The sequence below is a fragment of the Excalfactoria chinensis genome, chromosome 2 (genome assembly GCF_039878825.1).
Source record: "Excalfactoria chinensis isolate bCotChi1 chromosome 2, bCotChi1.hap2, whole genome shotgun sequence".
Classification (NCBI taxonomy): Eukaryota; Metazoa; Chordata; class Aves; order Galliformes; family Phasianidae; genus Excalfactoria; species Excalfactoria chinensis.
In genome coordinates this window covers 100898604-100925595 of record NC_092826.1, presented here as the reverse complement: position 1 = coordinate 100925595, position 26992 = coordinate 100898604, and the positions used below count along the sequence as shown (strand labels likewise).

Sequence of the window (26992 nt, the reverse complement as noted above, 5' to 3'; positions counted from 1 at the left end):
CATTGGATTTTTTCACTATGTTTCCCCCTCCCTTCCTCCATCTAAAAACATTTTTTTTTTCATTATTTCATTATGTAGTTTAAGCTGGAAAAATGTATTCTTTTTTCTTCTTTCCTTTTTTCTTAAAATACAACCAATTAATTAGCATGCTAAAGACACAAAATATATCATGCTAACATCAAACTGAATTTACAAAAAATGAAAACAAATAATTTTGGGGGGCAACATATTAAAGAAAAATGATAAGTCTTATTAAATATACATCAGCTCTATCTTAATCATTTCTTCTGTTCTTATTAATTTTTATGATTATTTTTGATTAGTTTTTCAAATAACAATGAAGCTAGTAACATCTAAGAAAAGATTTTTCTTCTCTTTGAAAGAATCTATTTCCAACTCATCTGTATTCAGAATATGAATACAAATCTGTACACAAGTAATTCTAAATGCCATTGGCTTCCCGCGTTCAATGCTGCTATTTTTCTAAAGAATGTATCCACAGATCAATGACCCATTCATAAGATCTGGAAATGCCAAAGAATAATACCCCAGGGAAAATACTGTTTTCACTTGACTTAAAATAATAATTTTTATAACAGAAAGAAAGCAATAAATCCCAGAATCACTGGCAATGTCATCCAGAGTATTTATATATTTGAGAGGGAAAAAAGTCATACAGAACTAATTATTTTTTGCACATTAAGTTCAAACTAAAGCCAAGGTAGAATGAATGAATCTCGTAGATGAATTTTCATGTGGCAGTGTATACTGTCCAGCATTTTTTATATGTTTCATCCCTTTTCTGTTACTCTTCATTACTTATGGCTACTCTGAGTTGATGACCTCCAACAGGCTCATTGTGACATACCAAGAATGGTGAATGTGTCACAGGCATTCAAGGCACGTGGAGGGGCTGCCCACAGAGAAGACTTCTGATGTAATCCTGAATGTTTTCCTGCAGTGATCTTACAAAAGAAGTGGAACAGACACAAGCTTCCCCTTCACCTTATCAACATCTGACTTTCTTACGATGACACACAAGTACACACTTTTTCCTGAGTAATGCTTGCTGCACAGTGATATTTTTCAGTCCTTCTTTTTCCTTCCCAAAGGTGAGAGTGATTGTAGATTATTTAATTTATCTATCTTGTACAGAGTGCTTTTCTCTACAGCCCATTTGTAGACTGTGGTGCCAGTTTCTGAATTCAGTTATTTGAGTACAGAAAACAAAGCTTATTTTCTACATTTCTAGCACAGATTTTTTATTTCTTTTAGAAATATAGCTGAATGTCCAGCAATAAAAGAGAATATTGCAAGGATTCTTAGCTTTTGACATTTTTAATTGCCCCTGCTTTGGTTATTACACAATAGATAGTTTTGTCATCTAAATATAATGTATCTTTGTGAAATCCTTTAAAATATAATTTCAAACCAGTGAATGCCATTTTCTATTTGCCTTTAATTTTCTCTCAATAGTAAGTTCATCAGAGTGTAACAATTAATTAACTTAATTAAGCTAACTTAATTATGTTCTTTCATAGGTCAATATGTAGAGCTACTCAGATTAATAGCAGAGCTTGTAAAGTTAATCTTCTTGTATAATGCAAATGATGCCAAGTCATGTATTAAATACCTTCCTGAGTAACAGATGATATAAGACTAAATGTACTTTAAAGAAGGGCAGAGACTGTGAAAAGGTTAAATAAAGAAAAATGTCTTGGATTTGTGGAAATTTTAAACAGATCTAATTAATTTTTTACATTAATGATGTTCTTCCAAGAGAAAGCCTCATTCCATAAGGCCATTTCCAGCTTAAATATACATAAATAAATTTTAACTTCAAAAGCACAACTGCATGACAACAGTTTCCATCCATCTTACAACCTTTATGTTTCGTTATTAAGAAGATTACATAAAACGATCATGTGAAGAGACTAGGCAGAAAATTTGAATTCTTAACTTCAGAGCATTTGCATGCTTACTCTATTTCCCAGTTTATTTTACAAAGGAATCACTTCAGTAGCCAAAGGTATTATGCTCTCTTCTCTGCTCATTATTAATTCACTTTTAACACGGTTGGACTCTAAGGCTTTTTAGGCATATGGCTTAGCACTTTTGCTATGAAATATTAATGGAAACTACAGCATTCATAGTAATTACTTGTAGAAGCATAAAAGGTAAAATCAAACAAATCTCCTGAGTGCCAAATGATCTGAATAGGTGACTGAACTCCTATGTTAAATAAATGAGTTTGATGGTTGGAATCTATACTTTGACATGAGGAATGCAGGCCAAATAACCAAATTCCAGCCAAGTAACTAAATTTTATTCTTCTTTATAAAGAGTGTGACTTAAGCCCACAAAATATTCTAAACTTATAGAGATACCAGATCTGTAGCCTACTGCAAGTAACTAGTAAATCAGCATTTGCTCTTTTATTCAGAAATCAAGATTTTCCTAGGTCCATACAGCATAGAAATTTGTGATGGCTTTTCTGAGCACTAAGTTAAAGGAAAAATTAGTGTTCAAGAATTAATCTGTATTCCAACTCATTCACTTTGGGTAACTATTTTTTCTCATTTAACAGTATGTCGGGAAGAACAACATATTTATAGCAACAACAGTCTGCCACAGTTCTTCTCTCACATGAGTTCAAACTTGCAGCTACACAGAACAGAGGGAAAGTACTGTTAAGACTACGAAGTTTGGTAAGGAATGAACAGGTGTTGTTTTTTTACAAGCATAACAGATTTGTATTTATACATATGGATATGCAAATACACTTATTTTCTCCAGTAAGACACCAAATCCTCATCCTGCTTCTTGCCAATGTTTATTGTAGACAATGACTAAGATATTTTCTCAAAAGAAAAGTGAAAGCTGGAAATTCAGTTATTTAACAGCCTTCTACTAACAGTAAATGGAGAAAATATCACATGAGCAATATTACATGCCATGCCATAGAATTATTTTTTATTCTATTCTTTCAAAGCATCTCACATCACACTTTCCTTATAAAGCAAATACCTTAGAGTAATAAAGCTGCAAAGGAATGTATTGAATGCTCTGCTCTGCTTATTAAGTTTATGATTTCTTGGTGGTTTTTTTTTTTTTTTTTTTTTTTTTTTTTTTTTTTTTTTTAATCTGTTTAGTAGTGTTAATGGAACTTGCTAGAAAAAAAATGTCTTACCTGGAGATCAAGGAAGAAAGATAACTCACAAATAAATAAATAAATGAATATTTAATCAGATGCAAATTGTGTTCATAAAAATCAACAAATGCTTCCTTTGCCCATAAATGAAATAATGCAGATGTTTCTCCCAGACTTTCTGAGAATAATGCAATGATTTGAAATTGCTCCAATCATACTTATGACTAAGATGTCTTAAGTATGGGACACATCTTTTCCTACAAAACAAAACCATCATATAGCTGTGCATTACTAATGGAAGAAAAAAATCTGTGCTCTTTTCAAGTATAGGGAAAGCACTAAATGCTAATAGCTCAGAAGGAGATTAATCTTTCTTTAGTTCAGAATCCTGAAGCTTTTTTTGCACAACTTCTGTACTTTTAGAAAGCAACACAGATACATGGGCTATTCACATTCATGTGCTACAATGAGGTTATTAATATTTTACCTCAAATGCTCCTTATACTCTCACTTTTGAGGGGAAGAGAGGGACCCTGCAGAAAAGGGATTGATTGGTTCTTCTTTGTTTTACTGAGCAAAGCTAAATGTCATAAACAGAGAGAGTGGCACAGCATTTCATCTGTATCTGTACTGCTCCAGCAATGCAGCCATGCAGAAAGACCAGCTCTGTTAGCCTCGAGGCTTACACGATTAAACATGATTAATTGATTTGCCACCAGATCAGCAAAGAAATTAATACACATAACTCATGCATCTCTGTTTTACTTCTAATTAAATAAGAGAATACGCCTCTCCTGAGACTCAGGTTTAAGGGAACTGTCAAAACTTGTCTCTTCTTCCTTACATAGCCAGCACCTGACGTTGTCACTCCCAGAAGACTTGAGTGCCGCTTATGGAAAATGATATGAAAATACAGAACGCCAATCAACTACTTCAACAATAAACTTTCACCTCACTTTCTCCAACATGTTTGTGCATGCAGCTATAAAGTAATATATTTACTAAATACACTGGGACTTCCAACTGCCAGATGAACAATGCAAGTGACTCCAGAAAACAGACTGAGAAGGCATGTCCAACCCATGGCCTGCAGGCCTCACAGTGCAGCCCATCCCCTGGTGGCAGCTCTTCCCTATTGAGTGGCCAGCTGTGCACCCATCACTCATAACCACCAAACAACAACATGCTATCTGGCACTGTCTGTGCTGAATCCAGGTCACAGGGAGGGCGCAGAGCAGTGCTAACTCAAGTTATGGCAAATAAGCGCATGTATTTTGATACACTGGCTAAACACAGTCCTGTGAATAGTAAAGAATATGAAGCCTTGCTTTCAGTTTTGGTATAGGAATTTGAGAATACATTTCAAGATTGCAGAAAAAAAAAAAAAAAAATCATCAATTTATGTTTGTGACTCCATTTTTTCAGTTGATATAAATACATTACCTCCAAATTTTCAAATGGAATGCAAAGAATAGCAATCAGATATCCAACTCAAAAAAATTGTTTATGTCTCTTTATCAGACTTCTAAAAGCTCTCTTAATGTAGAAAAAAATACCCATTGCTTCACAGTCACATCCTACTCATGTCATCATTTTGGGCAGTATGCATATCTGTGAGCAATCATTGTCAAGGAAGAGTAAAGTGTCATAAAAAATCTCTGAGGAGCACCTTAAGGACTCACTAAAAATTGCAACCACTGCCATCAAGCTAGCCTGATGCACTAGTTTCAGAAACATTGGGTGAAATATCCCATTAGTTTTATGGTTTTGCTGTTCTATCTATAGTATGTATTTTATAAGCATTGCTTTGAAAGTAATATCTGTTATGACTTCAGAGGTGGATGGCGGTAGTATAGCAGTAAAGGTTGAACCTTCCTGCCAAAATTCCATTACATTTTGTTGCCGTGGCAGCAGAGGCACAGTCTATCAGAATGGCATCTATCATGGAGGTGTGTAAGAAGCAAAGGTGTGTCACTGAATTCCTCCATGAAGAAAAAATTTGTGCCCGCTGCCATTCACTGACTCTTGCTGAAGATTTATGGAGATCAAACGATGGATGTGAGCATGGTGGTACAGTACTGACAACACCAGTGGGTCACTTCCACTGGTGCATGTTTTGACAAGCATAATGTGCCAACTCCTGTTCACCAGTGGTGAAAATGTACAGCTAATGGGGGTGACTATGTTGAAAAATACTGTTGTAACTGAGAATTTGCTCTATGAAGTTACTATGCTCATTGTATCTGTTATATCTCCAAAGAAATAAATAGCAGGCTAGTTTTGGAGCTACCCATGTGGCACAGGACATGTTTTCTTCACTCACTGAGGCTCAGGAAAGCTAAAAGGTTGAATACTCATTGAGTAAGAGAAAGGAAATGTAACTTCTCAGCCTACAGTGTTATTCAAGCAAGTGCATTTGTACTTTCAAGGCATTTTAAAAGCCCCAACACTTGATTTATCTGCATGTCCAGAGATTTTTCTTTCATTAGCTAATGGTAAACAATGTGTGGTATCAGAGATACAATTGAATATGTTGAGTCTGGACATACTAACAATAGGAAGGTGCTGAAAGTTGAAATGGTTGTAGGGACAAAATATTTACATAATTTAAGATTTTAATGCAATTTTAAAGATTGTGTAAATTAGTATAACAGTTTACTAAAAGCAGTTATTTCACACTTTCCCTGTAGCTGCAAAGAAGGTCTAATTAGGTGGCACTGAAATTCAGATGGTAAATGTTTATTCCTTTTCACATGCATTGAGCATTCCTTTCACTGTTGCATGCTACTTATTAAAAATGACAATAAAAATAAGGAGCATTAACTTATCAATCACACAGGTAACTGCTTTCTTACAGAATGGACACCATTCAAGCATTTAAACATGTATAAATTATATTTTCACAAGGGACTTCACAGTTTTTGAAAACACGGGCCAAAGTATATAACCCTAACTTCAAACACAACTTGGTTACTTTACGGTCTCAAGTGTTTTGGAATCTGAAGTACACACATTTTCCTGCATCTTTGGCAGGCACAAAAATTTCACAGGTATAAAGGCTGAACTCTTAACATGCTGATTACTTATGCAGCAAGTTTTGCCATATGCCACATTGTTGGCCACTGTCCATGTCTCACACAGCTATGTCTGATTTCAGAGCATGAAAGAAGGATGGAGCAAATCCCCTGCTGCCCTCCTACTGAGAAAGGGCAGCCACGGAGAAACAGAACCCCAGCACTCAGCCATCATCTTGACTAGCAGAACATCTGGACAAGAAGCCCCATCTAAGTGATCAAATGACATCACACAAAGTTACTGAGTGTTTGAGTCAGATGGGACTGTCTAAAAGGAAAATAAATTATAATCAGGAAAAAAACAAACAAACCAACATGGATTATATAAACAACTATAGCAATTCATGGGATCTTCCTGACTTCCTCCTACTAAAAATTGTTCTCAAATGTGCAAATCTGAGACACCTCTTTAATACTACCTTCCATCTATTTCTTTGTCCCATCTATTCCATTTTCCTGAAATCCTCAGTCTGATAGCTTTTTCCCCTTTACACTTCTTTCCTGTTTCCCCTTACGAGGCTGCATTTGCTCATTTCATTAACAGCAATAACCTCTTCACCAGTACTGTCTTTTGGGTCGAATTCAGATGAGAATGAATTATAACAGAAGTAGTGCATCACTTAACAGCTGTAGTCAATTTTGAATATGAATTAATTAACTGAATACCGAAAAAAAATATAGATACAGGAGAGTGACATACCAGGAGACTTCAAATAAAAGAATTCAGAAAGGGATCTGTTGAAGTAAACACATCTGCAAACACTGTTTTGTTGCTGTTAGAGGCATGTTTTTTAATGTGTAATTCACAAACATTTGCTTACTGTGCTGACTTACCCACACGTAACTTAGATGGGTTGTTTCACAGTGAGTTCTGAATTTGGGAATTCAGCGTACTGGTTCTCCCCTCTCAAGGTTTCCTGCAAATCCAACCACAAAACTCTTTCTGACTCACCTCTCTCTGTTTTGATATAAGCTGCATTAATTACATTTTGAGAAGTCTCATCCTTTTATTAAACATATACAATACCTCATGGCCCCATGTTCAGCAAAACAGCTTCTCCATAAACTGAGATATTTACTAAAATTCAAAAGGTGCATTTCCATATTTCACTTCTTTCATGTTTCCTTAATTGTATTAGCCCCCACAGCAGTGCTATACTCTTCATGGGCAAAAACTGTATACATATCTTCTTCTTTGCTTTTACTAACCATGTTTCATCCTTCTTTCTGCATTTCTTTTATCTTGCTTTCTACTTATCACTTCTGCTATGCTTCTGAATTTCTCCAGAGAAGAAACTGAGATCAATTGGAAGAGCTGAGACTTAGGAGCCAGAATCCATGACCCTCCATAGTCTAAGATCTCTTTGCTACTCAAGTAAATAGACATAAATATTACTAAAGTTTACATTACTCTATCCACTGGACTGTTTAGATGAGATCTCCTGAGTACAAAGTATCTCTGCTGTCTGAAGCCAGAAGACGCTCTTAAGAATTCTCCCAGCCCTGCATTGAGGACTGGCCTTTTCTGCAGACAAAGTGGGAAAATCATTGGAGAAAAGGAAAAATCCATGAAGGTATTTGATAATTATCTATGGGCTGCAAAGAAGAAATAGTGAACGACACTGCAACGGCTCTATTTTCTCCTGCTAATATTTCATATTCTCTTTTACAGGGAAGATGCAGAGAAAGAAAATCTGAGGAAAAAAACATCTTAACGTTACCTTGTATGTGACATGTTTTTAACAACAATAAATGAACTGCTTGAGGAAGCCAAGATCAGGAGTATTAAGGTTACTCCCAAACAAAAGACTTATCTCATTAAATAGAATAACCTTTCCCTGAAAGGATTATTCTCATCATAAAATTAAGTTGTAAGTCTGAATTCAGCGGACAGCCCTCTCTCCAGCAACCATGTACTGAGACAAGCATGCACTCCAGGGTCTGAAGAAGTCAGTCACAGGCTATGTTACCAAACTACCTTACATCACTTTTTCTCTTAACAACAGGGAGTATGGCCTTATGCTCACACTACATCATTAGCATCTAGCATCATGTTTTTGGAACACAAAGGTCACAATGAAAGGAACAATAATATGACCAAAGGACTTTCCTTTGCGCAACCTAGCGGTTAGCCACGTTTAGGTTTAATGAAGGATGACAAATGATTTACATCTACTTATGTAACTATGTAAACATTCTGCTTCTGTTTCTTTAGTCTTATAAAGCTTCATTTCCTCAAGTCTAACAATTTCCTGATACATCATAGGTGTGTGAAAGACAGGAATAATGAAAGAAAAACTCTTTCCCAGTCACTGATAATAAGCAACAGTATTAAAATGCACTAGTTGGAGACTACTTGGCTTACATAATAAATGTCTGAAAATTTACCCTTGTCTTATGTGTCAGTGGTATGGGAGCATAAAATTGAGCTTTAGCTTTAAAAAAGTCTTTGCTACAAGTAAAACAACACTAGGCATGAAAAACAGGCAAACGAGTATTCCCCAACAGTTAACCGTGGAACAGAATAGACACAGAAGGTCCTACCTCTTCTGGATGTTTCTGTGCCACCGATATCAGCTCTTCAGAGCTACTTCTTGAGGTAGAGGGTACCACATTACCTGGGGCCTCTGAGACCACCTCATTTGACGGCTCGGAGTCCTGAGGGCAACAGAGACAAATAGACCCCTCAGCAGTGTGTTGGTGTGGTACCCCAAGAGGGAGAGACTTCTCAGAGGAAGCGTGCTCTAAGCACAGAAAAACAAAGAATACTTGAAGTCTAAAACCTTGTTTTAATCTGGGCCAACACCTTTACCCCAGAGACAAAAACACCTGTCATTTACTTTCTTAAAATGCTAATACTTTCTTCACAAGAGCATTTTAAGGCTTAGCAAATAGCTATATAGCATTTCAGAATTGTCAAGTTCTGAATAAGAGTGCTTGTTTAGCCCATACCTACCCCTGTGTTTCATCCCTTTATTTATGATGATTTTCTGCAGAACAGCTGGGACTATGTTAGTCAACAACCCAACACAAATATATTTTATCAACTGCTGTAAACTGATCAAGCACATAAGAATATTAAGCTAGAAAAGGTCGTAGTTGATTGTCAATGTTAACACTACCATCAAATAAGTAAAATAAAAACAAGTAGGTAGTTTATATTGTATTTTCTAAATTACCTCCACAGTGAATTTGTGATGCAATGCTACTAAAATAGATCAGTCAAAACAAAAATCACTTTAATACCTCCACTGCTTCACACAGTGGTTTTGATATCTGCATAGATTGAGATATTTTGCTGTGGAGAAAAAAAATCCATTAATCGGTACAATCTCCACTGTGCTTGTAATGCTCATTATGGAATAAGATATTTTAGATGTCATCGCTTAGCAAGCAGAATCTATGCTTTTGATGTACCACTTTCTCCCTATAGTCATTAATTGCAAAGAAATCAAGATTACATTTTTGGAAACTGCAAGCTGCAAAGCTCATTATTAAGTTTTTTTGACATAACAACTTCTAAATTGTAAACTGAAACTTCATACTAATAATATTCAGCATTTGCAGTTTAGCCCAATGAATATGTTTGGACTGTTGGAAAAGGAAAAATGAATGGTGTACTCCAACGCTCATTACTGAAAACCACACTGAGAATCAGAGGACAAAATACATGGATGAGGTTGCTGGAGACTAGAAAGGGAAAAGGGGAAAATCTCTTTGGACCTGGAGAGTTATGTAATATCTCTATTTGATATAACTTTTCGGGTTAGTCCCTTTAAAAAAAAATAAAATAAAAAAAAATAATAATAATAATAATAAAAAGCTCCCAAGCTTAACTTTTTTGTTGCGCTGCCTCTTCCTGACTCAGAACATTCTGCCTCAACCTGTGGTCTATCACCTTAAGTTGAAAGCTGAATGCCAGGAGGACTTAAAAGGCAAAATCAGCTTTCAGTGGTGAATGAAGAATTCCATCAATTAAAATGTAAATAACAAAGTCTAGCCGAACAGTTTTACAGGCATTAGTAAATGCAAAATGAGACAGTTTAGTAAAGCTACCATCCCAATTCTTTGACTGGAACAGTAAAACACTATTTTGCTCAGTTATCTCAATTACTCACAAGAATATCAACATAAAGGCTAAATATGGTGAATTACAAGGAGAAATATCTCAAGCACTCCAACAGAAAACACTGATTCTTCCCTATCCATCACATGAAAGCTCACTGCTATCTTTGCCATGCAAAACTTCTGCACTGTGTTCGCACTCACAGTTCCTGCCTTTGCCTTAGCAGATCTGGACTCGCACAGCCAAACGTCCCCTGGCTCAGTGGCCTCCTCATTTTGGTTCCTGGATAACAGTGACAACGAGACTACCTCTTCTCGCTGTTGGTCCAATTATGCACAATCTGATTCAGAGTACTGAACCATGCCATTTTGTTTTCTCCTTGAGGACTAGAAAGTTAAATCACTGCTACACAATGTATTGGCTTGGTACTCTTCCAAGAGCTCTCCTGTGCTGCTTACAAATACAAAAGTAACAACCACATATGCTTGGAGAAAATGGTGTACTTGTCCAAATTGTTCGGTTCAGTGATTTCTCTCCTTGAATTCTGACTGTCTTTTGTGCCTAAGAAAAGTTGCGGTATTATACCTGTGGCCAGATATTGGTGGCAACACTTCTTTCTTACTTATATTTTTTGAAAGTTAAAAAAAAAATGCGTTTTAAAACTCTTCAGCGTAGCAGTAATTTCATAAGCGTGTATTCCCATTTCATTCCTTTTTCCTACTCAGGACCAGCATGTCACAGATGCTCTCCCCTGAGAGTCTCAATAACTTTTTCCCCTAAGCCATGCTTCTCCTTAGTTGTCTAAAGGACAAGCTGGCCAACATAGTTGTCCATTTTTAAGGTGATGGATAGAAATCAAATTTACTTTGTTATACAAAAAGCAATAAGAGAAAATGCTTCTCCTTGTACAGTTACATCAGTTTTGCCATCTCTTTCTGTTGTCGCTTCTTAGGAAAAATATTCAAAGTCTAAACATCTATATGAAAGGCAATCTACGTTGTTGTGAAGTACTTAAGAAACATGGGAAATACAGGTTTTAGAAATAAAGATTTTCAGTAAGTGAAGGGTGATCCATTTGTGCAAGGTAAAGTGACAAAAATGCCACAAAGTGCAAGTGAGAACCTTCATAAAGCTTCTTTTCATTGTGTGATGAGTACACAGACAAATAAGCAATACCTCTACTAACCACTACTAGCACTCTGACTTACACTTGGATAAATAATACCACCTGAGAAAGTATTAGCATTGTTTACTTTTCTGAAGGAAAGGAATATCATCCGTTTCACTGACACCAAACAATTATTTTACTGAAGAAGTATAAAATGGAAAAATGTGCTTAAAAACTAAAATCAGTTTCTTGTCTTCTTCCTATTATTTATGCCACAATATACAGATTGGCTGCAAAAATACCACTTCTTTCTTTTCTCAAGGCTTTGTACCATGAAAAACATGTCAACAGCACCTCTTGTTTATTTGTAAGCCTCAAATATAGCCACAAATGACATGACTGTTCAAAGATGTCAAAACAGCACAAGTACCACACTTACAGACATTCTACTGTTTATACAAGAAAGGCAAATCTGCTTGGACCTGTGTCTGTTTTCATATAATCTAAATATTCATATACTTTAAGATACAACTTGGACCTTCAGCACTTTATTATTATTATTATTTTAATTCCAGTCAGTAGAGATCAGAGTTAGGAGGTGAAAAATCGAAGGTTTATCCAACTCTAATGAAATTCCCTCAGAATACTCCATTTCTTTTTTCTCCTTTTCATCCTGTTTGGAGTGTATGCTATTTGCATCCAATGAAATGGAAGTAAACATCGTTATCTTAGTTTCTGTCCTTTGCTGTGCAGAATTAGCAGTGATATAATACACTGAAAAATCAATAGTGCATACAGAGCAGATGGGGATTTCATTTGTGAGCTACATAAAAGTGATAGATTTCAGAGGAAAATATTTACATTTTATGCTATGCTGATGTTGTTGGGTTTTCTGTTTGTTTTTCCAGTTCTAATTTGAGGACTTTTAAAACCTTTTTCTTTAAAAGAAAAGATATTAAATACACAATGCATATATAAGTACACCTATGTACTGTATATGTATGTTCCATATATACACACACATATTTACAGGCACGCACACTGCCAAGACTGTATTCATTATAAATATTATGGAAACGAAATACTGTAACTGTTTATCCATTTATGTTAGAGACACAACAGATGTCAACATGTATAAACCAGGTCTATGCAGCCTCTGATTTTGAAGAAAATGAAGAACTGATGTATAAAAAAGTATGCTTAAAAGACTGCTAGAAAGCACGAGAAGTTGCATTTGAAAAGAGATGATGGAAAAACATCATCTTAAGATGGTATTTATACCAGCTGAGCTTCAGCTAGTCTGCTGTTGCTAGTTTAAAACAAAACAAAAACAAAAAAAAGAATCCAAATGAACAAACAAGCAGCAAAACCTTTTATAGATAATTTCAAGCTGTCAGGTTGGAATATATTATGTTAACTCTGCATCAGCTTTCATGTATCATCCTTTACCTTGGTCCAGTTGAAAATTACACAAGCCATAAATTAGCTTTAAACAAGCTTTGAATCAGCCTGGAACCAGTTTTCAAATTAAAGAACCGTCAGTATATTACATGGTACTGTCATTTTATTACCCCAATCAATTCTGTGTGGCCTGAGGTTGAAAGAAAATGGATGCTGTCTTCATTTGCAAAGGGTTTATCTCTTACACCAGGCTCTGAGAACATGACTGCAGTAATGAATTGAAAGCTGAAGTTACTAACAAAGACTTTTAACAGTAGCAAAGTAGAAATATTTGCCCCCTCTTTCCAAAACATGAAGCCTGCTTCTTAAGGCTGAAGGACTATGGGAAGAGACGAGTCTATGTTTGTTCAAGTGCCATGGTGCCGTGAGGCTCAGGGAGCACTGCATTCAGTGAGACATGGGAAATGCCTGACTGGGTCAGAGCAGGGTCCCTGAGGAGCCCTGCAGGAGATGATCCCGGATGCTCCCACCATTCCCTGCTCTATCTTACTCCCTACATGCTCACTTTGAAGGTCCTTCTTATATCTCAGGTAGGATATAGGGTTAGAATAGAATAGAATTCACAGCAGGAATAGAGTTAATCTCAATCTCTTTACACACGCAAGATCAATCACTTTGTCATTGCCAGCATTCTACCCAGCAATAGTTAATGAGGTAAGAATACGGGCTTTAAAAACCCACGATCTGTATCTGTAAAATTTCCTTTCCTCTTATTCCCCTTTTGACTCATTCCTCGTGCTGATTTTGTTTCACATCTGACCATTTCCTCTCTTCCTTTGCCCTCTCCAAAGACATGAAATTACAGCTGCAGCCTCTACACAGGCTGCTAACCCCCAGTGCACTCTCGTGCTTGTTCTCAGCTGCTTCTTCCCTCTCTTGTGAAAGGATGATGACTCCTTTGTCTGCACACTGATAACACAAGGCTCTCAGCAGACGGCTCAGCAACTGCTTCAGTTCAGGTAACAAACCTCAATTTGGATCTGGAACTGCTGCCCTCTTTAAAGGCAGAAACAAAAGAAAAATCATTTATAATTCTCAGTTTTCCAAACATAGAACCTTCATTTCATACTTCAGCCTCACGCTATTTTTTATCAAAGTGTGCAATACAGAAGAATTAATGAAGTTATATTTGCACTAAATACCAATCTGCTTCAATTTATTGTCCTTCTAACTTTCTATAAACTACAGCATTGGCAAAAGCAAGCTTGCATCTTCAAAATGTGCCCACATTTCCAGCTGTCAAAGGGTGAATCCCCTTCACAGCTGTTTAAAATAAAGATGTTACTATCACTAGAATTTCACTAAAACTGTGTGAACAAATTATGACAGGAAACAGGGTCATATGTTTGCTCAGGATGTGTTCTTCAAATGGAAAAAGAACACAACAATCTACATATATTTCAAGGTAGAAACAGCACTTTCAAAGTAATGTTTTTCATATTTATTCTTCCAACTTTATCTTATGCAAATAGAAACAGCTACGGGTGGAACATTTAATCGTCTGAAGGTATCACCACTCACCTCTGGAATCTGAATTCACATTCACTTTTTAATCAACACATTTTCCACATGTGCATTAAGTCAGTGTAGTAATCCCACTTCTCTGTGGAATGAATCCTTGCCTTGTAAAATCAAACTCTCCCACATTTTTATATTTCCCTTTCACTCTCCCATCAATGGAAAGCTGTCTTTCAATGCCTGCTTTTTATGACCCTAAACCTTCCGAACAGTGTTAAAGAAATCATCTGTTAAAGTGCTGTAATTTCTAAAAATACGTAAAAAATAGAATTAACCATTGAAGTATAGGTTTGTAATGCTAATCTTATCTCTTGTATATAATGCAAAGGAGCACACCTTTCTTGCTACTGTCATGGTCTAAAGACACTGATCACAGATACGCTGTGCCTCAAGCTGCTGGTGAAAGTAAAGATATAAGCATCTTTTTGCATGATTGCAAAGTTTTAGAATTTCTTCAATAAAAGGAAAAAGGCAACATTTATCTTTCCTGTGTTATATCCCCTATGTCTCATCTCATACAATGCGGTAATTATCTGGTGTACCAGAGCAACAGATTTTACATTAATACCTTTTTGCAGGCTATTAATGTAACGGTCAGACTGCTATACAACACTAGTATTGTTGCATATAAGAGTAACTGTGTACTTCGACTTTCTTCTCAACACCACTATCCTCTTATTTATTGTTCTGTAATTTTTTCTCACTATGATTTGGGCTCGTACACGTTATTAGGAACACAGTGCTGTTAGCCGTGCAGTAAGGTACAGCAGCAAACTTACTCCCACCCCTCCGGCCAAGCTGCCCACTCACACGATTTCTGGCCTAAGCAGTTCGCTTTGCCCCACACCATCAGTCAGAGGGAAAGCAGACAGAAGTTTGCTCACAATGCGTGGCTCACACTCTGCTCAAACCACAAGACTGAGCACTTGAGAACATTTCTGCTCAAAAAAAAAAACAACAACCAAAAAAACAACAACAAAAAAAAAAAACCAGCTGCTTTATTCGAACAAAAATAGAACGTAGCTCAGAAAAGACTTTCTTTCAAGCGCACAATCTTCAATACTGTGCATCAGCATGCAGAGTGTGTCTGTCAGATGTCGGAACAAAGCTTTAAATTGTACCATCTAACTTAATTCTCAAGATAGGGTCAGCACATTCACAGAGCGTTTTTTCCCTTTGAGATGTCCTTAAAGTAATATTTATTTAGCTTCTTAAATCCTCATCAGCACTGATTCTTCCTTTTCAACTCCTTGGAGTCCAGATTTTCCCAACATAATGCAAAACAGAGCAATGTTAAAATGTGTGAGTGCCAAAAGCATCGCAAAATTGTCAAAGGCTACTTAACAAATCAGAATCAGTTTTCATATCTCCCCACTTTGAGATTTTTTTTTTTTTTTCCCCAGTAATAAGAGGAAATAAATAAAGAGGCTGCATAGTACATCATTTTGCAGTCTGAGTTCATTACGTACATTTTATAGCTCCCTGCACTTTCCTCATGTGGCACCCACTTAACTGCCTGTGGTTCAGTGCTTCATAGCTGCTCTATCCTGCTCTGGGGGAAGGCTCTATGTGCCCTCTTTGCCACAGTCCAAGTTTTTAACTTGTTCTGCTCTCCTCTGAGAGGCTTTTTGTGCATTCCTCCATGAGCTTCCATATTCCTAAGAATGTGTGCGTGCTCACATTTCCCCTTCTGTGCCAAGGGCTTCTCCTGCAGTCCCATTAATTTCCCCAATCCTGCTTCTGTCTGTCTCCCTTTCTGGACCCCATCCCAAAAAGTACCATGTTTTACTTACAAATGGTTAGGCAGAGAATAAAAGCATTTCTTCAAGGCTATGAAATATTTTAAAAGAAATTAATCCATCTCTGTTTGATCATGTATACAAAAATGTTTCTTATGTCCCCCTTTTAAGATCTCTTTATAAAATGTGCTAAGTTAAAAAAAATAAAGAAGACAAAAAAAATCTCCCAGATATCCTTTAACAAACTTCAACCAATTATGTTATCAATCTTATTTTGCACATGCCCCTGAGTTATTCATTCATGCTGGTCAGCAGATTGCAGCAACTCAAGAATACTTCCAGGTAAGCTTAAGCTACTAATGGAAATACACAGTCTTATTAATGCAAACATAGGGATGTTTTGTTCTGTCAGACTGAGCCACACTGACAATGGACTGTGTACTCAAATGGGAAGAAGCAGCCCAGTTGACACAGTTTCAGAGGTGACATTAATCAGCCATCTTCTGCTGAGCCTGCAGGAATTGAAAGGTCAAACCCACTGCTGCTGCTTGAAGGCATCCTCAAAAAGGCCTGGAAATTCCTCATTCTTCTCTAATTAAGAACACCAAGAATGATGTATGGAATGATGAGGCTAAATTAGCTCAAAATATAGATCTTACATCTTATTTTTAGGGGGCATATTTTCCTCTTTTTATCTTTTTAAAACAGAAACCTTTTGTTTTGTTTCTAATCTGTATTAAAAAACACACACCAAGACCCTCTCCAATATAATTCCTTAAGTAACAGTGAAAACCAGGTTGTTTTAGCTAAAAACATTATGCACACAGTGCTTACACAGACATGCAAATTATAAAATGTAATAACTGAACAGAATATATGTGTATTAAATTTTACACTTTCTACCTTGAGACTACTGATATGCAGTTCCACAAAATCTCTTATTAAAATGGGAATGGAATAGCTTTTGTAGTCAACGAAACTAAAACACAAATACCTTTGATACAGCAAATGTAAGAGTGATTTTAATAGTCATTTCATGCCTAAATTACTCTCTTTTGATGTTGCTTCTTCACATCTCCATAAAAGTATTTATACTTCTACTTCAAGGATAAACATCAGTCAGATCCCAGACTTTGTGTGAGAGAGAATGTTCTAAAATGCAAACGTGCTTCCTAAGTGCTGACACAGCCCCTCCTGAATCAGCTAGGACTACAAGGGCATCATCAGCACAACCACGAGAAGGTGGCATACACCACCCAGATGAATACGAACAAGACTACAGAAAGCACATGATGGAACAAATTAAATATGCCAGACATACATTATTGTGGGCAGTGGAGCACGGAGGAAATTCTTGACTAGGATTACAGAACTGATGAATTCAAAACAAAGCTACGTTTCATGAAACAAATTTTGGGCTTTGATGTAGTCCACTTTCAACAACTAACGAAACACAATGCAACTGTCAGAAATAATGAACAGTAAGCCCCGACTGGATGGAAGAACAGGGATTTCCAAATCCTCCTGTTCCAATAAGCAAGCAAACTGAAGGCACAAAGAGGCACTAAAATATTCAAGTAACACATTTTCAAACAACATTCTGAAGTTAATATATTTTGAAATTAAATTATTGATAAGTCTCATCAAAAGAACCATAGAATCACAGAATCACAAGGTTGGGAAGGACCTACAAGGTCATGTAGTCCAACCATCCTCCCATTACCTCTGCTATCACAATCATCAAAAGATCAAAAAAGGCTGAAGACAATTACACAAGCAAGTCCCAGTACAGTACACAGAGAGAACCAAGATACGCTGTCACTGGCAGCTATTGTGATGCAGAAGGCACAGTCCTTGTGATGAGGATCAGCCAAATATGTTGTACACATTTCAGAACATCACTGGTTTGGCCATACAGACTGCATGTCCATCTCCAGTTTCAGCATCCCCTGAAAAGAACCCAGTTTGCAGGCTCTTCAGACTGTGCTGTAATGCAAACGAGAGTGTTGCAACTGGTGACAACCGTGTGATTTGCTTCAAAAATGCATTCCTGATTTTAACCAAAATGGTAAGATAAATGGAAACTAAGATACCTGTGATTAAGATGCTAAAAATGAGCTCACCAGCATGCAGAACCACTAATCTACTAACAGAAAATGTTCAGAAGAATAGCCAATTTATCTTAAAAGCCATCTTTAATCTTGTTAACCATGGAATATCAGGTTTCCTTCCTTCTCCTGAGATTCACTACACTGGAAGCTCTGTGCGGTGTAAACCCTTCTTTATTTTTTCCCAAGTAATAAAAAGAGACAGGCACATACCTTTAATAACTTATTTGTAGAAAAGGCTTGATTGCTTCCCTAAATTCACTGGTCATTCATTCAGCAATCACAGTGTGGACCCAAGATGACTCTCCTCTTCTGCTTAAGAGAGTTCAAAACCATATTTATCTAGAGATTACTTAATTTGCTATTCTTGAGCCAAGGCAGATTTCTTTGCATGGAAAAAAAAAGGATTCACTGGGTAAAATGGCTCAGGGTATATTAACTATATTAACCGAGGAAAGAGACAACTTGTATTCTGAACACTGTTTTGTATCAAGCAGCTTTCCACAGGTTCTGCCTTTCCTGTACCCTGAAATCACAAACAATAGGTCTATAAGTCATTCCAGGGAGAGATTATGTCTGATTAGTAAATCACATCTCCCATATCTCAAATGTCCTTTTGTTTTAATTTTCTCATAACTAGCTTTTAAATGTGGGTAATACTGTTGATTTTTGTAGAAACCTTCAAAACGTTCCTTACCATGGGCAATAAGGAGAACACTTAAGAATACATTCTGCTCTGAAGTTGCTCTGATTTTTGGAAAAATTTCATCCTAAGCAAGCAGTTGAGACATTGATATTATGTACTTGCAGAAAACAAGAGAGCAAATTGAATATTCACTCGATACATAATATACTTGCAAACATTAATATCTGGTATGCACCCTTATTTATTGCACAGGACTGGTTACACATTTAACATCCATTATGTCAATTACTGTATCAATCTGCTGATGCCCTTCTATTTCCAAAAATAAACCTGCAGTGTGATTAACTCACTCTGAGCACACTTCTGAGCCTTCCATAAATACTGAGTTATCATGTTATTTCCTTTTTGACGCTTCTTTTCTGTGGCTATTTATACCACATTTGGAATGATACCATCTGCCTGTCAGTCTTCACGAGACTAGGAGCTGGAAGAAACCTTGATATCTACAGATCCCAAGGCTTTCCATAGGTATATATATATATATATATATATTCCTCTCGTACAGTTCAATGCAGTTGAAATACACTTAAGACTTCTCAAACATGCTCAAAGGTGTTTCAAACCACTGAACCAGATAATAATTTTCAACTGTTACCAAAGACACATTTACAAAATCCAAGATAAACTTAATTGCTGCCAGAACTTATCAATGCAGTATGCATTTTAAAGGTTTTGTGAAAATCTTTTGAAAAGGCACCTTAAAATCCCATATAGTATTTGTGCACTTTCTTGGTAGAGCTAATTATAATGCTCTTGCGGTTATATTCCCACACAAGCTATTTGCTGAGCCAATTTTAAGAAGAAGGAACTTTTCTGCTACAGAATGCTAAAATTCAAGTGGTGAGGCACTCCTTAGCACAGAAAGAGGCTGACACAGCACAAATCAGAAATGCCCAGCTGTCTTCTGCAAAATGTGATTAAATGTGGCTGGCACTACAAGAATCTCTATTTGAGAATGGCAACAACCTCACAACCACTATCTAACACTACCACAAAAAGCAAATCTTGACTCTGCTAAAATTCATTACTTGCTTAGCACTTCATAAAATGGCATTTTTTTGGTAGGTTTTTTTTTTTTTTGTGTGTGGCTTCCCCCCTCCCCTGCCTTCACTCCCATCTCCTTTCTCTCTCCTGATTCAATATGACTGGATTTTGTACAGGCAGTATTAGTAATTTATACTGATGAGTGACACGTTACTTAAAGTGGCATACAAGGCTGCACTTCTTTGAAAGCCTTTAAAATAAAATCAGCCTTGAGAGTAAACATGAGTAGGCAATTAGGAAACTACAATACAATGTTCAGATCCTATCCAGAGACTAACAATTAAAGATCTAACTCTTCCTCTAACATACAGGATTTGATTACAGGTGCTAAGTTAATTTTCAGGGTAATAAAGTTGAGACTAGTTGTGAGGAATCGAGATACATAATTCTTCTCTAATTACATACTTTCTAATTCTGTGTAAGACATAAGGCAAGAAATATACATAAAAGGCTTTCAGCAGCAATAGAACTCTTCTTGGCAAAACTAGAGTGGACGGGGATGTCACCATAATTCAGGATTCTTTTTGTCTGTTTTGTAATTGTGAAGTATACACCTTTTGCTATTTTCTGTTGCTATGTTCAATTCTTGAATGAACATTCAAATTATAAAAGATTATGTACACTGCATATGCTTTTACTACAGCCCTCCTGGCATCTTGTCATCAAAGCCAAAAATTTAAGCAATCTTCAATTGGCTTGTTAACAGAGAATAGCAATGGTCAATTACAATTTATTGGTAAATTTGTTGATGACACCATTGTCAGTACAAAGCCCCTATAAATACCTTAAAGGCTCTGTCATTATTTTTTGAATACGACAGTAAGTTGATCTAAAATCTTTTGGCAGCTAAAATTTGACTTTCACAAGCTTGCATTTTCCTTCTCTTACTTCATTTAGAAAGGAATATAAAACTGAGCAAACCTGGATTAAAACTGCTATCTCCACGTTGTTTACATTTCTGTGTATTACCTTCAGTTACAATCACACAATCACAATGCTACTCAACAGCTGCAGATATATAGATTATTTTTCAAAAGCACAAACAGTAAAATAACAAGAAGCATCCCTCCTGCCCTTTTCAGTCAGTACTCTTCCATCAGCCTTCTCATGTACTTTGAAAGCATGCACACCAGAGAGGAGTTGTAAAACCTTCTTATGCTGGGGTGCTGCTCAGTGTTGAAAATGTATTCTCACTTTTTTTTTTATTCTCTTATGATGAGTTAGCATAAAACTAGGTTTAGTGGCTTTATAGACACAATGCTAGCTGCTTTTTGGATTTTACCAATTGCAGATAGGTCCCAGCTTAGACTCCTTGCCACTCACTAGAGTGGTAGTAAGCGACTTAGGCTGTAAATTCATTTTGTCATGGCTTAGGAAGTGTAAGCCATAATTCAGTAGAAAAGCTATTTCACAGATAAGCCATAATTGTAAGCAGATTTAGTTAGAAGCATAACCTAAAAAAGGTAAGGGGGAGCAGCGGTGTTACTAACAGGTGCCTGGTGAAGAGATTTTCTTTCCTTAATCATTACTTTATGCTAGATAATATTTATTTTACCAAAACTAAACCGTATCTAGAGTTTTAAATGCTTAAATACAAGATTGTTTTTATTCAGATTAGATGCATTAAAAATGTATCATCACTATACTGTGTGGTTCAAATTACTAAGCCTAGCACTTCACTAGTACCAGGAACCTCTTAAATTAGACATGGAAAAGGCCTAGGTTGGAAGGAACCAAAAAGATCATTTAGTGGCAACCACCCTGCCATGGGTAGAGCTGCCACCCACCAGTACAGACTGCCTAGGGCCCCTTCCAACCTGGCCTTGAACACCTCCAGGGATGGAGCACCCACAGCTTCTCTGAGGACCCTGTGCCTCACCACCTTCTGAGTGAAAAATTTCTTCCTAACATGTAATGTAAATCTTACCTCTCTTAGTTTAAAATTATTCCCCCTTGTCCTATCACTATTGGATTGTGCAAGACGTCAGTCTCCCTCCTGTTTCTAAGCTCCCTCTAAGTACTGAAAGGCTGCAATGAGGTCTCACTGGAGCCTTCTTTTATCCAGGCTTAACAAGCCCAACACCCTCAGCCTGTCTTCATAGGAGAGGTGCTCCAGACCTCCAATCATCTTCGGGGCCCTCCTCTCCAACAGCTCTGTTTTGTTCTTGTACGGGGGGCCCCAGGCCTGGTCACAATATTTAACAAGGGTTTTCTAACAGCAGTGAAAATTAATGACTAGCCCTGATTCTAGATGCAGCCACCCTTGTTTGTTTTCACGTCACTAATTATTTTTTTAGTTACACAAAAAAAAAGCAAAAAAATAATACTTTGATTTATAAGACACAAAGCCTCTTGAAAAATCTTCAATGTAAAAGTAGCATAGGGCATGTGTTTACTGACATCAAGAAGCATCCCTCTTCTCAGTACTACTTGAAACATCATGTTTTTCTGCTTTTGTCATAGAACATTCAACATAATAGAAGGCATTGGATTATACTACTGATCCCCCATTAAGAAAAAGAAGTAATGGTGTGCAAAGTTTTGGTTTTGGATAAGATTCTGAATTGCCGGGTTATGAAAGAATATAAATGAGGGAGCAAGGGACTTCTTCAGTCTCCAAGGCAAGAAAAACTAAGGGGAAAATGAATCTTGGAATGATTTTTGGACCAAATACTACTAAAGTAAAGTTTTAGTAACAAAAATACCTATTTAAAACCACTGTGCAGTGTAAATCTGGGACAACAGGCTCTCGCCAAGGTTAGTATAACTGTTTTTCTGCTTGTTGTTGGAAATTTAATATGACAATAAATTATATATTTCACTTTGCATTCCTAATGGATGCCTTATTTTTTAAACACTTTAATTATTGCTCATTGATCTACTCCAATGTCATGCTTCAAAGTAGAAATCTTTTTTGCATTTGGAAGAACCACATGTCATCAGTTTCTGGCTGGTATTAGATCTACTGCCCTCTGTGTAACCAGTCAGAAGGAGGTTTGTTCGGAGAAGGTTAAGAAAAAGACAACGCTGTATGTAGCATATTGCCCATTTTTCACAATAACTTTTGGTTGAACCTAGTAGGAAGCACAAGCACTGGAAGTCCAAGCTGAGGCATCAAGTGGCATGGGGTGTTTGGAACTGATTGAATTGATTTTGTTGTGCTTAAACTTTTTTTTTTTTTTTTTTTTTTTTTTTTTTTTTTTTTTTTTTTTTTTCCTTCACTAAAACCTAAGCTTCCTATGTACACTATGGGAATCTTCTGGCAACTGAGTGCATCTGATTATTTGGATTCATCTGTGGATTTAATAGCAACTAACTCTATCCTGAGCTTATCCTCTCTATATAAATCGAGCTTCATCTTAAGTTAATTTCAAGGTTGATCATTTTTGGAACATTTTATGGTATAAATTATTCAATAGATAGATCTTTTATATTTATTTGCCAGAAAATAACAGAGGCTTTGCCAATTCATTTTTCTAAATATGATACCCGGGGAGCAAATGCTAGAACACACTTGGCAGTATTAACAAGCCAACTGATAAGAACTACTTCACACTGCAATTTGACTTTTTTTTTGGACATAGTCTTAGCTTTTGGATACATTTTTCTTGTCTCATTTCATGACACTCATTCAGTGGCGTCCAAGGCTTTATGGCTCCTCACGAATCTATGAAAACAAGGACTTCAATGCTTTAGACACAATGTAACTGAGTATTTTCCAGCACATATATACATATAAATATAAACGTTTGTACAGCTTTTATCATATGACTGTACATGTCTCAAGCTGATTTATGTAGCATCAGTCAACTCTACTCAAAAAGTTTTAAAATATATGAACAAATATAAAAATGTTTGACTGTACTGCCCTTGATCAACACACAAGAAAACAGGTCATAATATCCAAACCCATTAGAAGTGAAAATAGATTCCACCTTTTCAAATGTGGTCACTTACAGTATGCAATACACTGTTCTGTTATATTGACTTAAGCCTGAAAACTGTTGCATAAAGCATAACAGAAAAATTCAATTTATGTTCGCCTTCTACCAGCTAGCAGATTTGTTAGCAGTATTCATTTTCCAGGTGCAGTGATGTTTGCCTTGGTGGCTGAACATTTGCTTGTATGTTGTGTTCTCAAAAGAAGGTGCACTGACTAAATTAGGGTCGCAGCTTCTTTACAATCACCACAGTCACCCTTGTAAGAAAATGCAATTAAAAAAAAAAAGTTTCAATTAACACAAAGGAACTTTAATAATAAAGATTTTTATGCATATTTTTGGAAAGATATATTTTAAATATAACTACTTTTGCACTGAGTGTGTCCTGCAAATGTACTATAAAACATATTTAAGACATGAAGCACAAATATACCATTACCAGCCAACCTCACATTTTATACTCAAATAGTATTTTCTTGTATATAAAAGGCTTTAAAAGCTTTTCCATTTTAAAAACATTACTACTTTCTTAGAAATGTATAGTTCTGAATGTTAGTAAATGCCTGGATAAAGTCTGTCCATGTAACGCTGATTCCATCATCTTCTATGAGTACTCAAGCAAACAGAATCCCACTCAGACTAATCCCTTTGCTAATCTAAATTGTTTAGCCCCTGTAGTCCATGGATAGGAAAAGGCAGTTCCAGAGAACCATTCATCCCAATTTAAGGAAAATGTCTAAAACAAGGGCACAGTAATGGCATTTTACAACCAGGAAGTTAAGGCACAGGGATTAAAGATTTAAAAATTCAGCATTTTTGCATGTTAAGCCAAAGGATCCAAGTGAGGCAGCAGCAAATGAGGAGAAAAAAAAAAAATACTAAACATCTAAAAATGCGTATTTTGTCTAGCATGCACAGGAGCTCGGGGTGAGAGAAGGGTAAAATCCAATCTTCCAGTCACAGATCAACTACTTCATACATAAGGGAAATCTTTCTCTTTTCTGTCCCTGAAATGGTCCTTTTTTTTTCTGTCTTGCAGAACCTGAAGACAGTATTTTCTTCTAACACTCAACCCAAATCATTCTCTTTCAGTGACCTCCAAAAGCTAAATGGGATAATGCAAAGGTCCTATAGAAAAAAAAATAAATAATAGCAGTGTGAACTAACTAACGGCTATAAATTCATGCATAGCCACAAAAAGAATGCAATGCTGCATGCAACTTTAATTTAAGCATTTCCTACATTCTGAGAGCTTGACTTTTTAATTTACTTTATTTTTATTTATTTCTGATCAAATTAAGACATTTGAAAGCCAGATACACCAAAAGAAGTGCTGCTGCTTTGCTACTAAGTAAAAGTGTCTACAATTGCTTTCCAACATGAAAGGTGTACAGAAAAATACTACTTGCCAGGGCTTGGTATGTCATGGATTTGTAGTTCCAGAAAATATTTACTGAGGGTTTTAAATGAGAATTCTATGCACATACTCTGACAATTTATTTCCACTGAAAAAACGCAATACCGTAAGATGAAATAAAAGCGAACTGAACAGAAGTCTACAGGCAAGGCAGCTGATCTTGCAGCACTCAAATAATGACCTGACATGTACACTCTGCAGCTTTTTGCAAAATTGATTGTACACAAAAATGAACAGATAGAAACCAAAGAAGTCAATGACTACGGTCATTGTAAATAGCATGATACATTTTTAAAGTTTTTTGCTGCCTTGGTACTTTGCAAAATTTGGAAATTGAAAGAGATACTTCAAACAGTATTTTTTAAAAGGAAGGCAATAAAAAAGATTCCTAAATTGCTATATCTAGTAACAATGAGACCCCATAAGAGCCCTTAAATCACATCATAAACACATGGGCAGGCCACATTAATTTCTACTGAATCTTACATCATAATAATAAAGAATTGCATTTGTATTATTGGTTAGTATTAAACTTTTAATGTTCTATTTTTATTATGAATATCAGTATTTGAAACTATCATGCTATCTAGGATTTAGAGTGCTGTTTGACAATACTTAAAACACTCCATAGCATACCAGAAAGATGGATGATGTATTAGAAATGGAGCGCCTATAGGTTCACTTCAGCTTTTATGTGATGCAACAAAATCTACAAGGCCTTTGAGATAATAGAGCTTGTCAGACTTTAGTAGTGAGCTTCACCCATTCCACAAAGTGACAGTAAGTATTACCAGCAGAAAAGCCGTTGCCCTCATGCCCTACAGCCTTCTCTGCCTGTCTGTTGTTTGACAGGCAGGGTAATATGGGAATTCATCCTCCATGCTGGTGGAAGAACTGACACAACTGCTGGAGAGTCCTGTGACTTGTATGAGCAAACAGAAGGAGCACGTCCACACTTGTGGTAGATGGCAATGTAAAGCACATGTTTATTATCACTACACTACATCTCTTACACCATGGACCATCAACAAGTGTTTAGTAAAACGTGAAAATAAAAGTGCATTATTTGCTGTCAGTGCTGTGTAGAACTTCTCCAACACGTAAAATTGAAAATTGTAAAAATCCATTAAACCACTACATGCTATGCACTATCGCCTCCCTTCATTGAATTAGCGTAATTTACTTACCAATTGTTTCCAAGGGCCAGGGCTGCTGCAGAAGACATCACTGCAGAATTTTAAAACATATACACTAACAGTGATTTAATTTGGATCACAACAGATGAAAAACGCTGAAGAAATGAAAACTAAACAATAGTCTCCTTGGCAAAAGCTGGAAACTCAATCCTATTTTGCTGCTATAATCCGTACTAGAAACTACACTGTGACATACCAAAAATTGGATTTAGTAAGTGACTGAGAGATTGAAATTGCTGGGAGCTCGAGCTTGCAATTCATCCATAGGTCAGGCAGAGTGCAGCAAACAAGCAACCTTCTCTACATCTTTCCTCTCCCTATCTCTAAGTACACAGCTGAGGACTACTCCCTCTAGTAAGGGGCAGAAAAAGCCTCATCAAATTGTGATAGGTAACACAGTAGGAAAACCACATAGAAAGCTGAATGCAAAAATGATGGAAGTACATAAAGAAAGCCCTAACCT

The 26992-nt window shown here is 36.4% G+C and overlaps 1 protein-coding gene and 1 long non-coding RNA gene across 5 annotated transcripts in view; one reads left to right on the top strand and one right to left on the bottom strand.

Annotated features, from left to right (window-relative positions):
- The window catches only part of PHF14 (PHD finger protein 14), a 189725-nt gene that overhangs the window by 61088 nt on the left and 101645 nt on the right, over nucleotides 1-26992 (bottom strand). For 2 of the 4 annotated variants that reach the window (XM_072328999.1, XM_072328998.1), the window contains exons 18-19: nucleotides 8770-8883; nucleotides 7060-7142 (exon numbers count right to left, since the gene is read on the bottom strand). The exons of 1 other annotated variant lie outside the window; for it this stretch is intronic. In XM_072328999.1, the coding sequence (XP_072185100.1) occupies nucleotides 7071-7142; nucleotides 8770-8883 (186 nt within the window). In that variant the 3' untranslated portion in view covers nucleotides 7060-7070. The remainder of the gene's footprint in view (nucleotides 1-7059; nucleotides 7143-8769; nucleotides 8884-26992) is intronic. One more of the 4 variants, XM_072329004.1, reaches the window with a different exon arrangement.
- LOC140248336 (uncharacterized) lies at nucleotides 940-5944 on the top strand. Its single transcript, XR_011902830.1, has 3 exons — nucleotides 940-1112; nucleotides 2588-2708; nucleotides 4000-5944. It is a non-coding gene; the product is annotated as an uncharacterized lncRNA (long non-coding RNA).